This window comes from Cyanistes caeruleus, chromosome 5, assembly GCF_971803275.1.
Source record: "Cyanistes caeruleus chromosome 5, bCyaCae1.hap1.1, whole genome shotgun sequence".
Lineage (NCBI taxonomy): Eukaryota > Metazoa > Chordata > Aves > Passeriformes > Paridae > Cyanistes > Cyanistes caeruleus.
This window is the reverse complement of record NC_141705.1, coordinates 78,492,633-78,510,733: the sequence shown is the minus strand read 5'-3', so window position 1 is coordinate 78,510,733 and position 18,101 is coordinate 78,492,633. Positions and strand designations below refer to the sequence as shown.

Sequence of the window (18,101 nt, the reverse complement as noted above, 5' to 3'; positions counted from 1 at the left end):
AAACACCAGGCATTCCAGAAGCATAAATGGGCACTCAGAGCTCAGGAGAGCCAGAAACCTCATTCTTAAAGGATATCCTTCCAAGAGCACTCAGCTGTGATGCTTTGCCATTTCAGACAAAAGGCTCCCACAGGGAGCCTCACAGAGTTTGCTGTCCTTTTAGTGAGTGCTCATGTTCTTCCACAAACTCTAGATGGCAATGTTTGAGGGGAAACACTCTGAGGAATTGCAAATGTACAATAGCAGTGACCAGGAAGAGTTTGTAAAGCAAGCCCAGGGAAAGATAAATTATTAAAATCTCCAACTCCAGCAGAACATTTTCCCTAACAACAAGAGTGTACCATTAACTTTTCTGTAACTATAGCTCTAGGAAAAATTAGTTGTTTTCTTATCTCTGGCAACCATATTCCATCCACAGAACACATCTTCAGAGCTCTAAGTGCCAAATAAGTGCATGTGTCTATTAAAACTAACCACTGTTCCACAAAACGGACTAAGAAAAATAGAATCAAAAATATTAGTTATTTTTAAAATAAATTCAGCAGGTTTAATTCACAACTGCACCTGGTAAAAGAACAAAACAGCAGCATTAGGGGCAGTCTGTCTGCACCAGAAGAGGGGACCAGCTGCTTCCAGAAGACTACATGAGCTTTCTTATTTCAAGGAATTGTTTTCCTTGAAATTTGGGTCAACTACTATGAGCTAAGCAAACCAGCACACATTAAACTGTATTTACTACCTGGGCAAACAATCTCATGTTCCCTTCCTGCTCCTGACCTTTACAAAGCGTTTTGTAATTGCAATATCCAACAACTGACCTGACTGTATAGCGCTTTTATTTGACATGAGCACTGAGGAAAAACGTCAGACGTTTCTGCTACTGGGAATTAGAGCTCAAGGACAAATGTCACTTTTCCATGTTAGACACCAGCTAAAAATATATTAATATGTTCCTATTATATGGAGCTGTGAGGAATAGATTTACTAAAGATATTAATGGAAAGTGACATTTCAGAGGATAATGAGTGTAACAATTATACTATTTTCATAAAGGTTTATCATTCAAATACATATTTAACCCAGAGAAAAGATCAAGTTCCCTTCAAATATGTAGATGAGAAAAACCTTATCCTCTTTGAGATGAACTAAAAGAATGAAATATAAAAGAAACTCACATTTCTTTGCTTTACATATGCTAAGGAAATAAAATTGAAAGAGCACATTCAGCACAGGAGTAAATGTACTTAAAATTTTTTAAAATGTTAATGCAACAGAAAAATCTTCCATCATCTGATTTACTAAAGATCTACCAGTACACTTGATTTGCAAACAATTCATGTGCTACAGACCATTGGGATTTCAAAGAAACTGCTGTTCCTTTCCTTCTGAGACCAGCAGGAAAGGTGGGAGCACTTTTACACTTTCACATATTTTTAAAAAGGTAAGAGTTTACAGCTATGCTCTTTTACAAATATGCCCTACAACGTGGTCGGAATGATGCATTTAATTTAATTTCTGCTCTCTGGTTCAGCTGGCAAACAGACCTCCTAGGGCTGGTATAACAAATATTTTACTTAAGATTAAGTTCTGCATCAGTAAAGTCAACAGATGTTCTGCTAATGGTTTATATGGGAACAGCATGAGACCTTAGGATGCCACCAGAGGAGACTTAATAAAGAATCTGAGCGGTGACTTTCAGAAAATCCATGTTAGTAATGCAAAGAAATGACACAGCAGAGACAGTGAGGTGAGCACAACCTAGGGAAATTTAAAAAAGAAAAAAAAGCTCTCAGAGAAGGTTATTTTTCTTTCCTTCAGCTTAATGGCAATTTATGTTCACACTTCATCATTGTGGTCCCTCTTTACAGTGAAAATTACAAGAAAACCCTTAGCATCCTTTGGCTCAAGGTTAGAGATGCCTAAAAATATCATTAATTAGTTAAAATTTGGAAGCAGCAGAAATTGCATGTTGACTGCCAGAAAAGGAAAAGCAGCCCCGAGAACAGCACAAGACACATAATTTATAAAATTCAGTACCCTGCTACATGGTGCAATCCAATAACCAATGGCTAGAAAGGGAAGGCCCAATGCCACAACCAGCACCACCAGACACTTGATAGCTATGGTCTGCTCCCGTAATCCTGAGAGATTTTCATACCAGATTGTCAGTAGCTGTTGCTGACAGTTTGGATGGGCCACAAACTGCAAAGAAAAAGAAAGAAAAACCAAGACATGCTGTCATTAATAGTAAGTGTTACATGACTGCTACAGGTCTAAACTAACACCAGATATTTAAGAACCATGGGTTTTTTCTCGTTTCCTTTAAAACAAAGGTTAATAAATAAAAAAGGAACTGACACACATCACAAGAGCATGTGGGACACCAGTTAAGCACAAGGGTGAGCAGCCTGATTTTCACAGCAGTTTAAAGAAATTTGGTAATGCACTTGTCAATAACTAGTGAATCAGAATAAAGGAGGCCAGGTGTTTCTCAAAAAAGGGTTTGAAAACAAATCTGATAACTGATAATTTGTGTTGGGTTAAGAGTGAGATTTGGTATCTGTTGGATATACACTGGAAAAAAGAATTAAAATACTATAAACCTTGGATACCCATTTTATTATCCCTTGTATTCTGCAGAGATCATTATGTACTACATACACTGTTGTTTGCCAGGTCTTGCTAGCAAAACTCTATTAATATTCCAAATCTCATTAAAAAGTGCATAGAGTAGTACAACAGGACAGACTTCTTGAAGAAAATCAAATTAAATCATTGGCAATGAAAACAGGGAACCGTAAACCTCTCAAGAAGAGCAATCTAAAACTGGTGCATGAACTTTAAAAAGGGAGACAATCTTCATACTATAACCTACTTTGCTGTAAAATTAAAGTCCCTAAGCATTCTGGGGTGTGATGCATTAAGCAGTTATTTCACATATTAATGCAGCTTGTACGTAAAGTGGAGTGGCCAAGAGAAATAAATAGAGATTGTAAAAAAAGTCCTTTAAGAAATTAATGTCAACTCAAACTGCTTCTGTTCTTTTTATTAGGCTGTCACCTTTGAAGCTTATGCACCATAAAAACTGCCAGCCTGGCCCATTTGAGAAGAAGAGATTGGGTTTTTGTGTGTTTGTGCATTCTGACATATGCCCCCAGCCTCTTCTTTTGCGAAGATAAATTTCATTGTCAACTCAGGACATCAAAGGGACAAATCCCACAGCAGATTAACTGTGGACAAAGGCAGGAAAGTAAATAATTATTTCAAATTACAAAAAGACATTTTTAAAATCAGGCTTAAAACTGTAGGGAAGAGGAGGGAAGAAACACCCACATCATTTCTTCTGTTACCACAGGGAATGGGAAGAAACAGTAAAGGAGCTTTAAGGAAGTTTACCCAGGACTGGAATCAGCCCATGGGCCCTGTGGCACCTCACCCAGAGCTCTGTGCTGGTTTATTCTCCTGATCTATAAACATTTTGATCTGACACTAAGAGGAGATCTGCTGTAATTTACAAAAAAAGGAAAAAAAAAAAGTTAAAAAAAAAGGAAGATTTAGTGAATAAGATGCCAAGGGTTATGGGCAAGTTCTTCTCTGGCAGTGAGTCTAAAGGCTCTTGAGAGGATCTTAGCAACTTATTTAACTGTTGGCAGCTGCACAATGTGCACCACTTCCAAGCCCTTGGAGCAAGTTGTGTCACTTCTCATCCATAAAAGCTCTGAAATTCATCCCTTCTCTCTCAGTCTTTACTGAAATACTCGAACTTGTGATTATGTTGGTTTTATTTCCAGCAACTTTAAACTGTGCCCACCCCTGTTGCGTGTGTGTCTGTATTACCTGTATTTGCCTGCAGCTTCATCTCCTCCAAGGACAGTTGGTTCACACCACATTCTAGCTACTGCTCACATCATCCTACAACCTTGTTCTTCCTGCTTTTCTCCTCTCTATTTTCCATGCAGTTTCTCACTGTTCATTACATATGCTGCACTCATTATCACATGTATCTAATACTTTCAGCTCCAAGCAGAACATCAGTGAACAAAAATGATGCATGAGAACAGCATCTGGTCACTAAAAGAAAAAATATCCCAATTTTAATGTAGCTGCTTTTCCAAGCATAATTGACAGTAAGACTTCTGATGTTTTCAGTTTCATGACCGTGAACCAAGTCATCAGTATGTAAATATTTTTCTGTATGACTCAGAGTGATTATGTTATTTATTTCCACCATCATAATGGCTGGTTTTTGATGGAGCAAGAACAAATCCTGGCACACTCTGATAAACTAACACACAAAATACAAAGAGAGTTTTGCATCTTCTTTCTTATCTATCAGTTGAACATTTCAGGGTTTGAAAATTAACTCCTGTGATTTTATTCTAGCTCTTATTGACTTCACTTGGAAATTCCATCCTGATTTTTGTCTCAGCAAGAACTGCAGATTAGTTGGGCCAGTGTCAGTTCTTCTCTGGAATTTTGTTGGCCGTCTGAAGACAGAGTTGAGACACAAAACTAAAAGCATGACTGCAGAACTAATTCAGCATACAGAGCAAGATTAATTTGTTTTCTTTTTCTTTTTTTTTTTTTCTCCCTTAATTCCCTTAGTCCTTCTCTATTGGGGCCGCAGTTTCAGTCTGAACCTTAGCTTCAAAATCACATCATGTTTAAAAGATGGGCTCCACTTCAGTGCTGTACCTAGGGCATTAAGTGCAAGAGTTTCATTACTAATAGAATTAAAAACTCCCTTTCCCTAGCAGTGAAGTTCTGAGCACATTTGCTACTTGTCATATGTTTTTTCCTGCTCCTCCTCCCTATGGAAAAGACATAGGCTCGTTAACTATTTCATGGACCTGCTGCTCTGTTTGGCTGGACTGCTGGTAACAGGGAACTGACCTGGATGGACCTGACCTGGAAGCACAGCTAGAAATACAGAAAGTTAAGGAAACAGGCCACATCCTTGTCTGCTTCCTATAGTGAGAGTTGAAAAAAATCCCATGTGGAGTTCCCACATCTGAATCTGTTCCCATCAGGATATCACTAGAATCTGTCACAGCTCTGACAGAGCAAATCCCAGCATTAAAGGACCACCACCACAGAGGCATTTCCATCCTTGCCATGCCCTGTGTAACGGCCGCTTCCAGGGAGCTGCACTTGTATGAATATGGTAACAACTGTGCACCAGCTGTTTCCTCCCACCAAGATCATTCCTCTTGTAGGTTCTGAACTGTATTTGTCATGAACTGCAGCCAGCACTCCGAGTTTCTCTCTTGTAAGAGAAGAGAACAAGTTTGCTATGAGAAATTTTATCTTTTTTTTTTTCGCTCTTTAGATTTCTGTTATTCTTAACAGATCTGTGTGGCCCTTTGCTCAGCAGTGAATTTCATCAGTGACAACCAACTCATAAAAGAAAACCACAGCCTTCAGCGTGAAAGCTGAGACACGAGCCTCAACAAACTTTTGGTACACATTAAACTGCAATAGCATAAGGAATGTATATATTTAGACACTACAGCACACTTATGCACTTTGATTTTTTTTTTCCCTGTTCCAGTCTTTCAAATTAATTTAATGCTTGTATATATTTACCTTGATTTTTGGTAATGAATATGCACTTATCTGCTGTAGACCAATTCTACACTGGAAATGATGATTTGCTGCTTGGGATCTGTGTTTACAATTTTTGTCATCAATCTTTTGGTCATAAACACCAGCAATCCCCAGTTGTTCTGGTAGAGTCCTTACAGTTCATTTTATATGGCAGATTGGCTCAAGAGGTGGCCACGGAACACAGGGTTATTTATTCTGAGAGACACAAGGCTTCTTGTGGAGATGATGAAACTATAATGGCTGTAAGGAATGGAAGTGATACTAATCACGTAAATAGGTAGCTGTAAATAATATATAGGCACTGCTGTATTTCCTGGCTCCTCTCACAACAGGACACAGTATTAACTATTTTCTGTGCTAGCCTAATATGGGATCTTGAGGAGAACAACATAGCAATGCAATAAAAACTGAAGTGAAAGGGTATGTATTTATGTCAAATATGTTATGCACAGCTCCATTTTTCAACACATAACACAAATTCACAAAATAAAAATTACTTTGAGAGAGGCATCTACTGAAAACACTTGCCAAAGACACAGGTACAAAGGTGAAGAACTGAAATTAATTGATCAAGCAGCCACAGACATATTGCATGCATTTCCAGGGCTGAGTTTTAAAACATTTTTTAAAGGAACAAACACGGTAAATCACATGGAATTTCCCACTATGACACACAGTCGCAGATGAGCTATGTATGGGTTGAAACCAACACTTTCACCAACACAGCCTTCTCTTTGGATTAGGTATTACTGCATTGACTAACACAGGCTGAGTGCCACTGAGTGAAAATCTGGCTCTACTGAAATACCTTTTGGGTTAATCAGGAGAAGGATCTGACCAACTGTGCAAAGCCTGGCTCGCGCACCTCATTCATGTCATTACAGTCTCCCGCCACTTCTCAGCGGTGGGAAGTAGATTAAACTGAACTCCTTCATTACAGTCCCCTTCTGCCCTGTGAGAGTCTTGATTACTCACACTATGTCTCAGTTGTGCCTCTGACCACGGGTTCACAGCACCTGCAGAAGGAGGAGGTGGCACTGCCCTCCTGCCACAGCGTCTGAGAGCTGCGAGGAGTTACCTTTTTGACTTCGTACTTAATGGCCAGCTTCACGCGGCTCAGGGACGCTCGGTGCCTCTGCGCTTCCACCGGCTCCGCGTTCAGATCCCCGTTCAGAATGGCCTCCACCTCTTCAGAGTCCCGGCACAGATCCAGGACACCAACCACGAAGTCCTTGCACTGCATGGACAGCTTGCGATAGTCGTTCTGCAACAGGAGGGGGACAGAAAACGGCCCGTGACAAACGCGCTTCCGAGTCAATGGCGAGGAAAAAAGGACCTGTACAAGTGGCTAAAAATGAAGAGTTTGATTTTTACTGTGTCAGGTTTGGAGTGTATCAGATGTTAGAGAATTTCTGTACAAATCATTTGTTCTCTGGCACAAGGTGAACACTTAACAGCAGCTGTTTGACAAAGCATGGGAACAGGAGTGTGATGAAAATAACCTGGATGGGCCACAAGGAGCAGCTGAAAATGTAACGATTTATGTTCTTATATATTCTTACTCTTAAAGCAGGACCAGGACTATCAAAAAAGTAACCTCACTCTAGCAAAAACTTTGCTGACAACTAATGAAATAATTGCCTGTGAGGCTACAAAATCCTTTTAGCTCTTTCTACACTGCTAAAGTGACTGATTACTCATCGCTCTGATGTACATCAGGTCCATTTTCCCCTCTTTCCTTTTCCACCCTCTGCCTCCCCATCTTCCCTTGGAATTTCTCACACCCAACAATTGGTACAGTGGGTTACAAAGTAACTGCACAGGGTAACCGCAGGACAAACTTGGACCCCAAGTTTGTGGGCAAAATACCCCAAATTTCCTATAAGAGTGCTCTGGAAAGAACAGGAGAATTCATCTTCCATACCTGTTCAGTCTTTCCGAGGACTACCATGTATGTCAACATAAAATATTTGCCTCTCTCTAATCTACTTCCTCTTCTGACAAAACATTAGTGGCTACATTTCAGAAAGTTCAGCTAAATTTGCAAAGCATGCATGTCTGAAATTTTGCTTGTACTTTTGTTTATACTTATAAATGTCTCCCACCACCTCAGTGACATTACATATAAACTCTCACCTTGATCTCTGCTTCAGCAGAAATCTCAGTCTTCAGTTTTGTGTCCATGTCCTCTCAGACAGATTTCTAGAAATTCCATATCTGAGATGTAAGGTTTCCTCATGTGAGTTTACAGCTGGAGGAGGAAACCTGACTGAATCTGCCAATTTTACCTTCAATGCTCAACTAGAAAGAGCACAACCACCTTTTTCAATTATTCCATAGCTTTTCTTCAGTTTTGTTTTTTTTTTCCTCCACCAGCCACAAAAACACTAATTTGAGCCTTCTGCCTCTCCATTTTTTTGTGTTTTACTATTAATTTCCAGACACTGCCTTTTCAAAATCACTTTTTGAGGGTGCAGATTTTCCCTTCAAGGTGCCTCTCTTCTCAAAAATGTTTCCTTACTGCTTCTGCCCTCACTTAATCCCTCTTTTTTTCTGAAACCTTCATTTTTTCCTCCTTCCCTAAGTAATTTACCTCCTTGTACTGGTAGTTTTGCTAAATTTTCAACTTAGAAGCTATATAATGGGACAGAGAAACTAACGTGCTCTCAGTAGTTTCAAATTATTTTGGGAAATGATAGGGAAAGTGCAACAATCAGCCACCAATCCCATAGGTCAGATTCAGATATGAATCAAAATGAAACGCTACTGGAGACACACAAATACTCCTAGAAGTTGTGTTATTACACAAGACTAACATCCCTGATACAGACTTGGAAACAACCAGCCCTAATCATAGGCCTTAAACAGGATCCTGTTATTTCCTTTGGTCACAGAGGACAAATTAATTCAGTTGCCAGTGAAGCAACAGGATGTAAGGTCATTTTAGATTTGTTTTTGGTAGCCAAGGAGAACAGGACAGAAGAACCAGTTATAAAAATAATACTGGGGTGTGTAAATTCAGTGAAGGGATAAGCAAACTTATGTATGACCAAGATTTAGGACTTTGAAAAAGGCTAAGTCTCATTAAAAAGTTAATCAAGGGAGTGATTAACATTGCTAGCATGGAGGTCTGAATGCAGATAGAGCTTTTACACAGAATGTGATTAGATCCCAGACACTACAAAGTTAAAAATCTTGCAAAAGGACACTCCAGGATGGCAGCTAGAAATTAGCAGCAGTCAAAAATAAAAAAAACAAAAACAAAGAGGAACAGTCTTTCATGACAGCCTACTCAAGAAAGAGCTTCATCACAGAGGCCAAAACTCTAAGTATTAATTGCTAGAACTCAGGCTATGGAGAATATTAAGCAAAGCACCAGGAGGTGACACAATGTAAAAAGAAGATGAGGATTTTATACACTGAAGAAAAAGGAGTGACTGAAGACAATCCAATGAAGCTAAAGGCAATACCATGCCTTCAGTTTATTCAAGTCCTATGTTGTTTATATTGTTCCCACAAAAGAATTCCTAAATATTGATGAGAACTCCAACACTCTTCCTTAAGCATCTAATTTCAAGCAAGAGTTGCTTGCTTTCACCACAGCTAAAGGAAGCATTTACTAAAGGAGCTGGCTGAGCAAAAAACCATGAAAATCATCAGACACAGCTTAACATTAAATCAACAGGAATAAGACTGACAATCAACTTTTCTCTATCACTTTAAAGTAGCTGTAGATCCATTATTCAAAGTGGGAGGACTGCATGGGAGGACTGCAATGACTGCAGTGATTTCAGTAATAATACAACATAACTAAGAGAGAAACTACATTCTTTCTCACATGAATTTGCAGGCACTTTTAACTTTCCCAGAAAGAAAAAGAAGTGTTTGTTTTACTATTATTTGTATCTAACCTACAGTCTAAAGTAGTATCTTATTAAGGTTTAATAAAATTTAGTGCAGATGGCTTTGTATTATTCAAGCACTTTAATGACAACCCAAATTTTGTCTTTGTATGGTTAAACATGGCCGTCCACTTGCAGGGATAGGCTGCAATTACAAAATGTTTTCTAATTCTTCTGCTAATTGTGAAGAAATAGAAGAAGAAAATGTGGATTTCTAATAGTTAGGAAATAACAAGAGTTACTTCCACGCTTTTCATGTTTGCCTACCACAAGAGTTACTCAGATTTCTTCTAACAGCAGTAGAATAACAGTAGAAACATGAATGACGTGTTTCTTCATTGGTAGATATGCCACTTTACTTATAAAAGTTATGCTTATTGCCAGATAAAATTAACAGTATAATGGATGAGGTTTTATTCTGTCAATTTTAAGGATTAAACACAGCCTACATTGCTCACAAATGCTGTTATGAGAACTGAAAACCAACATCTGCATTTTTAATATCCCACTCTGGCTTTGAATCTTACAGCAGGAAAACTTGTCAGATTTCCCTCTTCAGGTCTTTATTTACCTATGTATTAGCAAATCAAATTAATCCCAGTCTATCTGATTGCTTTACCGAATTAAACAGACAAACAGTACCCGATTCTCAAACAACCTTCTACCTCAAGGGTGCTGTGTGAATATCTGAAATTTTAATCTATGGTCCCAGCCATCCAAATCACCTCTGCTCACTCCTGAGAACATACAGATGAAGCTACCAGATCAACACTAACAGTTGTACAAATGTATTTGTAACATAAAAAAATATCAGCCTACACCCTGTGTTTCCCAGGTTCCGCAGCTGACTGCAGCACATACAGGACAACTGATGACAACTGGAATTGCAAAGCTGCATCTCACATGCAGTTTCAGAGGACTCTGACACACATCAAAAGCTGGATCTCAGCCTGCCCAAATTTCTGTGCTCTGTTCTCACTCACAACATCAAGCACTGCCTTGTGCATTCACCTGGAGTCTTGACAAAGAGGGTAGCAGCCTGTGTGCAAAGAGCACACAAACAGAAAACCTTCAGATGATTTCACACAAGATTTGTAACCACTGCAGAGGAAATTTATACTGAGCAATCACATGCAGTCAAACAAAATGTAGAGATCTGTGGTTCTGCTACAGGAGCCACACTCCTGCAAGCACCCAAGTTCACGAGTAATGCACAACTAATTCACAGTCATTATACTGAATCATAAATTTATGTTATTATCTGCTAAATGGCCACCTTGAAATCACATGTGCGGTGAGTTTGCACATGTAACTGTATATGCAAATAAAGCACATAATTGTGCTAATGGTTATGGATCTGGGCCCTGTCCTTTCAAAAGCTGGGCCTAAACCTAGATCAAGCTTGAACACTCTTTGTTAGTTCAGCTGAGATAACACTATGTAAATTTACTTGGAACACTGACAGATTCTGCTTTTAGATGCACGTTCACATCTTCCGTTGGTTCAGTAGGAGCTTTTAGCAAAACTGGGAACAGGGATTTATCCTATAGAAAGCTTCACTGCAACCTTTTTGATCCTTGCCAGAGCAATTTCAGCTGGGACAACTGAGCTTGCTTACACAGGACAGTATTTAGTTGAAAGCTGGTATCAAGAGATAACCACAGGGCTTTTTAGCTACCTTGTCCTCTCTCTTCCTATGGTGACTCCAAAGGAAAGTTCCTTCAGTTGCTCTGACTGCCAGAAATCCTCCCTTTCCCTGGGCAGTAACAGCTTTAAAATTCCCAGGGAGGAGGGTGAATATCAACTAACTTCAGTAACCCAACCCTGTCATTCCCCAAGCCAAGCTGCAGTGGCCATGATCTTCTAAAAATAGGAGAACAGGAAAACATAAAAGTTGGGAAAATTTGTATTGCAGAGTATTTTGTGGTGCTACCGGACAGGAAAAGATAATTCTCCAACTATGGTAATGGTCACTTATTTACATTAAGACAAGATACAGCTCCAGTTTTTACAATTTGGTAGCGTTCTTGACTGAGATCAAACTGAAATTCCTGATGTCATCTGAAATCCTGCAGGCAATCCCTGGAATTAGGAGAGTAGGAAGACTAGGAATACCAAGTAAAGTCAGAGAAATACTGTACTCCCTGCCCTGGCCATCAGAGAATCTAATAGAAGAATACATGGGAAGAAGACAAGTGGATGCAAAAATCAAAAAGGAGTAAAAGTGTGAAGAAGAAATAAATATAATAGAAGAAGGAGAACAAAAGGACAAGCAGTAGGTTGAAACAAGGATTTCACAAATGGAAGTAAGAAAGCTTGGAGATGAAGGGAATAGAATGAAATGGTCTTTAGGGCTCCAGTTTCTCATCTATTTTTATTAATTTTCAGTACTTTAGTTTTGGCTTTGTGTCTTGCATCTTCCGAGAAAAATCAGGGCTCTGTCATTTCTTTGAATCCTTTCTCCTTACTTCTAAAAGGAAAACAAAACAAAACCCTAAAAATCATTGCAATTAATCAGGCTTTCTTGAGGATCTGACTGTCATGAATAAATGGCCTAAGTCGCCTTCCCACATTTTTAATTCACTTGTGCAAACCCTGATTTGTGCATTAGAATTTCTTAGTGCAAATGATAAGCAAGAGAGGCAGACTGGATTTTACATATGCAATGGATCTTAGGTTCAATGTAACAAGCATTTACCAGGGAAGTTGTCCCTCAGGTGTTTTTAAACAGGTTCAACCTATGCTCTTTCTCAGTGGGACAACCACCCAGAACAGTATTTTTCTGCAGGAGTGCTCTGCATCCCGGAAGCAGAGCATGCACAAGAAACATTGTGGGCCATAATATTCCATGGATACTGAGAATAAATCATGATTTAAACAGATTTGTCCATGTTTTTTGTTGTGAGAGAGATGGAGTATTTTGCCCATTTTTCTCCACCCCGAAACAATTCTGCTCAGTGCTGTGCTACACATTGAATTTGAGTGGAATACTGAAGCATTTGCAGTGGTGATCCTAGAGGAGAGTGCAGCACAAGTCTGCAGGAATGCAAATGCCGGATTAGAAGCCCTCTCCTCTGGGATGGGACAAAGCACACAAGTTATCAGCCAAACATATTCAGATGACACATCTATAGGGAAGAAAGCACTGGAAAGGCAGTTACAGATGGGAGGAACTCCAGGAAAACACTCAGCTCTCCTATCAGGCCTGATGGAAACAGAGGGAGAAAAAAGCAATGTGACGTCAATGAGGAAAGTAATTATTTCACTGGAATGTTTTGACGTTGATGAGAAGCTGGAATTTCCATGCCAGCAAGGAGTCAGGAACATTTTTTACTGTAGGTGCCAAAACTGAATCATCTGATACACCTGGCAAGGTTAGTAGCCATCTAAGTGCCATCCAAAAATACTGAAATATGTGAAAACAGTCAATTTCTTGGGGTTTTAGGCATCTCAAAATAGCAGGGAATTACCATTTTAAAAACTGAAATAATTTTTTAAAGCTCTGGTTTGAAAAGAGAAGCTCAATAAAAAACTTCACCTTTTCTCCTCCAAAATTTCAAGCTACTTTTTTTTTTTCTGATGAAATTTGTATGCATGGTATTAGTACCTGTGAGATGGGAGTCTCCCACGAATTTCTATTTCCACTGTAATTTTTCCATGCAGTTCTAATCATCTACATCCTTGCCTAACAAAAACACAATGCAGCTTGCCCTAATTTAGCTTTTAGTGGCAGGGCACCTTTTCATCCGAGGAAAAAGAAAAATCTGACATTTTCCCCTGAATAAATACATTGAGGAAGTATTCAATTAATTTGCCAGGTTACAAAATACACAGCATGGTATTAGCAAGTTCCTTCAGCAAAGAAAGGGGAGGAAGTGGAGGAAGTGAATTTTACACTTCTTCAGTGTGTGTTATAATATATTAATCCTACTCACCACTGAAAAATTATTTTTTGATTCTATTTTAACTCAGCTGAATATGGACCTATTCTTTATCAGGAGCTTTCTTCCTCTTCTGTTAAATTTCACTTTATTAATTTCTGCCTGTCTTTCTCCAGGTTGTTGTATATTCCTTCTGAGTACTCCACAGGGTAAGCAGTGCTTGCTGCTGTTTGGAGAGGTTAATGCATCTTCTGTCTCTCTCAGGTAATTTTTGAAGACCTTAAACAAGCAAGTGGTACCCAACACTGCCCTTGCAGAAGCTTAACAAATTTGCTGTTACACCCAGAGACAATGCTGTGAATATCTCTACTCGCTGAGAGCAATCTGTCATTCCCCAAGCCAAGCTTTTCTCATTACAAGCAATCTACTGGGGTTGGATTTTTTGTGGAGTTTGGCTGCAGGGGGAGAACGGGTGGCTGTTACGGTCCTTTTCAAGGTATCCCACTGAACTGAAAAATCATTAAAAAAAATGGCTACAGTTAACTAAGCCATTAATTGTCTGAGGGAGAAGCTGAAATATGTAAAGAAGTCAGGGCACTGACATACAAAACCAGATCCAGCTGAAAAACAGGTAAGAGGACCAACATCTGTAAATAGTCTAACAACTGGTTCTGAACATGTGACATTCTTGAAAGGTGCAGCCAAAAAAATCCACTTTGGGTATTCATAACAATTTGGAGGCATCAGTCAAAATCAGTACAAATTAAAAATTAGAAGGTCAGTGCTGCAGTATCCTCAAGAAAATCAAAATGTTTCTGCTTTTTGCACTTATGTTACTCAGCATTTGTAACTAAGAACAATCCTTGTGTGCTGCAGCAACCAGAATCATTTTCCATCTGCTGCAAGGTTATCAGAAAGCACGCTTTTTCCAGTTTCCAATTTTACCAATTTTCTCCAAACACAGCAGGTGCAAAAGCAATTTCATTTCATTAAAATTCCTTTTAAAGGCTTATGTATCAAGAATAAAAGAGACAAGAAGATGAGAGTACTTGTAATTGAAAAAGTAAAAGCAGAGGGAATTATTTCAGCATCTAAGGACAACATGAAGTAGCAGCAACTTTAAAACAACAATAAAGACAGAGAAACACAAAAACAGCATTACCTTGAATTCTTTCTCGATGTTGGCCAACTTGGCAAGTTCATTGCTGAGTTCTAGAGCAGTGAGCACTGGATCTTCACTGGACAGGGACAGATAAGCTGGACTGGCCAGTCCTTTGTACGCATTTATTCTTGACCTAGAGTGACTGAAAGAATCATGTTTTTGCTTCTCTGTACAGTCATTACATTTGCAGAAATAATCATGAGGTCTCTCTATCCTTGCTCCTTTCATCAACAGCATGTGCACGACTTCGTATTTTTGGCAGTGGGCAGCTAAAATTATGGGAGTGATGTCTGGAGAAAAGCGGGTACCGTCTTCGTCATAGGAATAGAAATCATCATCCTGGAGCTCCTGCTCACAAGGGCTCAGAGTCAGTCGCTTGTTTACTGAAAACCCAGGATGATTCAAAATTGCTTCCACTATCCTAATGTAACCCTTGCTGATTGCGAGCAGCAGGGCATCTCCAATCCGTGCCAAGTTCTCTTTTTTTAACAGAAGTTCTGTCACTTCCAAATGTTCATTCCCCACAGCAAGCTGCAAGGCGTTTTGGCCCATGTAGTCAACGCAGTTGACATTCAGTGTCTTTGACTCCTCCAGCATTTTGCGCACCACGGGGATGTTCCCGTACTCGGCAGCATCCAGGAATCTCTCCTCCTCGGCCGTCAGGCTCGTGCCCCTGTTGTTGAACATGAAGGCCGGGCCCCTAATGGCCTGTCGCCTTCCCTTCTCCCTCATCATGGTCATACGCCTTAGGGATGGGCTCTCTTCGATGTACCTAAGGAGAAAACAAGGAAAAGGTAACAAATTTGCACTCTGTGGGGGAATTTGTAACTTCCCTTGTCCTTTGCCCATTTACTGACTAGCAGCATCCTGTACTGGGATTGCTCTTGCTTGTCTGCAATCTGAAGGCACTCACAGGCTCAATGCCTCGGGCCATTGCTGCTCTCTTAGCATGGTCAAGATTCATTAACATTTTTCATTTCTTTTAGGATGTTGCTCCTCTTCAGAAATCCCTCCCAGCTCACTTAGCACATATGAAAAATGAAAACACATCTACTATACTGCTTTCAGTAGTAATTAATGTTATCCATCACAGGCATTCAAGCTGGTGGTATAAGTAAGGCAATACTTAATGCTTACTATAAAAGTGAGGTGAAAAAACAGATTTTCTTCAGGATGTCTTGCCAAGCAACACATGATGAAGCCTGATCATGGCTTCTCTTGTTACTACAAGAAACGTTAAACCTGGAAGCTTCTACTCACAAGCCACTTTGGTCAAATTACAAATTTTTGGAAAACAATAATATATACACATTCAGCAGACTTTCTGCGACTGAACTGCTCACAGGTTCCATACACCAGGAGTCATCCAGTACAGACTGGGATCAGCTCTCACTCCAGTGGACTCCTGCAGTGCTGTGGATTGTGTTGGGCCTGTTTCTACATCACCCATTTCAGGAGCTGAGAGGGTCTGCTTATACATTCTTGTGCAGTAATCAAAAAAATGGGAAAGTTAAAGAGTTATGAAAATTGGGATAACTGCTGCACTAGAAAGAGGAAAGCTGGGTGGAGGAAAGTGAGGTTTTTAAAGGAAAATGAAAACCAGGAAATATGTGAATTCTCCACGGAAGCCAATTGCAAAAGAAGAGGGAGGAAAGAGAAGGGTGAAAAGAATGGGTGAGCAAGGCAATTTGACAAACATAGAAACTGGAATTCTGAACCAGTGAAGGTACTGGCTGAGTGAACAGGAAGATTGGATGCTGAGCTGGATCTAGCAAGGCAAGGGAACAAGAGAGGGGCAGGGAGGTTCAGAGAAGTGAGACTGGATAGAAATTGCAAAGAAAAGGGACCTAGGATGAGAGGCTGAGGAGCAGACAAAGCCTAGCTGGGGACAACAGCAGCAGGAGACAACTGCCTGGCAAGGTCAAACAACAGAATGGATGGGATCAGGGTAAAGTAGTCATAGCTGGGGGAAGAACAGAAGCATTTGTGCCTGCCAGAACAGAGGCCAAGAGCCTGAAAACATACTCAGGATACCCTAACATTCCTTCACCACCATCTGCACATAAACATGAAACCAGTCAGCAATCTCCCTGCCTTTTCTAGTCCAGCTCAATCATGAGGAAGGCAGCCTCCAGCTGCTATCAATTAATCCAGCAGCTCAAGGGATAGAGATTGCTTGAGATGATTTGATGGGCATGGAGACACCAAGTGCTGCTGATAAACAATATGACTTAATGGAGGGTGTGCTTTGAATACATATAACACACACTATATATATATATATATATATATATATATATATATATATATATACACAACATAGAGATAAAGAAATCTTTCAAGTTCCACGTTTCTTTCTTAGGTCCTACGTGCCTCTGTTCCTCATCTTGTTGGCTCCCATCTTACAGGAGCATTGTGAAAATTAATTTTTTTCACTTTGCTGAAAAACTCAGACACAGGAGTAAAAAGCCAGACAGAAAAACTGAAGAGGAAATTAATCCTTCTACCCTCAGTGCATTAGAAGAGATGTGAGTCCATGTAATGAATGCCAAGAGCAAACCAAAATATTAAACAGCCCTTTTGGAGCAAACCCTGTCAGTCTGCAAAAAGGACAGAACCAAGAGAAAAATGCCACACGCACTTTTGGGTACACAAGGGCTCTGCATTGAAGTGGACACAGAAGCATTTGCACAGGCAGCTTCAAAAGGTAAATAAATCCAAACTGATGCAGGTTCAAATCCACAGGCAGAGAAACAGCCCCCTAAGTGCTGGTGGGGGTGGTTTTTTGTGGGTGTGATCTTTCAGCGATGATCTTTGCTCTGTTGACACCACACAAAATACGCCTGCTGCCATCACTGGATGCAGCACTGCTGGCCCTAGGAGCAGAACTAATTCCATTCAGGTTGTAAGGATAGGCCTGCCCTTCCAGCTAGCTACATCAAAATGTAAAATCTTAATCACTTTATCAGACACCCACAAACATCCTAAAACCCAGTCCAAGCCCTGAGCATTTCAGTGAACACAAACGGGCAGTTCAGATGCACATCAAGCAAAGAGACTGGGATACTCATTAGCAAGGGCAGGACTCTCCTGAGATGAAGCATTTGATCTTTTTACCTTTTTATCTGTGGCTGGCATTTGTGGACTACCTGAAATAGCCTGAGTGGCACCACAGTATAAGCAATGCTAACTACAATTCACTTTTTGAAAAATGTGGCAAAACTGCTCTGGCAAACATGACATGATCCATTCTTTCATTTTTATTTTTTTTTTCTTCACTTCTGTAACACTTCCTTTAATCTATAAAAAAGGCTGCATAACAGAGAGGATTTGTAACTCTGTTAAACACAGAATTGATTTAATGTCTTAAACCTCAGGCGTATTTCCCACTTAGGAGAACTCAGAAATAAAGACTTGAGCCCAGAGTGCACATTGTGAACAGTCACAGTGTGCTGCTATCTTATTCCCGAACAAAATCAGAAGTAAAACCAGATACATTGTCTTCTCATAGTTTCTTTTTAAACAAGATCTTATTGTCCTTTATTCTGT

The 18,101-nt window shown here is 39.8% G+C and overlaps 1 protein-coding gene across 1 annotated transcript in view; it reads right to left on the bottom strand.

The window, feature by feature from the left end:
• TRPC3 (transient receptor potential cation channel subfamily C member 3) overlaps positions 1 to 18,101 on the bottom strand; it is a 33,156-nt gene that overhangs the window by 8,748 nt on the left and 6,307 nt on the right. The window contains exons 2-4 of the mRNA XM_086890587.1: positions 14,553 to 15,324; positions 6,686 to 6,871; positions 2,038 to 2,202 (exon numbers count right to left, since the gene is read on the bottom strand). Coding sequence (XP_086746713.1) covers positions 2,038 to 2,202; positions 6,686 to 6,871; positions 14,553 to 15,324 — 1,123 coding nt within the window. The remainder of the gene's footprint in view (positions 1 to 2,037; positions 2,203 to 6,685; positions 6,872 to 14,552; positions 15,325 to 18,101) is intronic.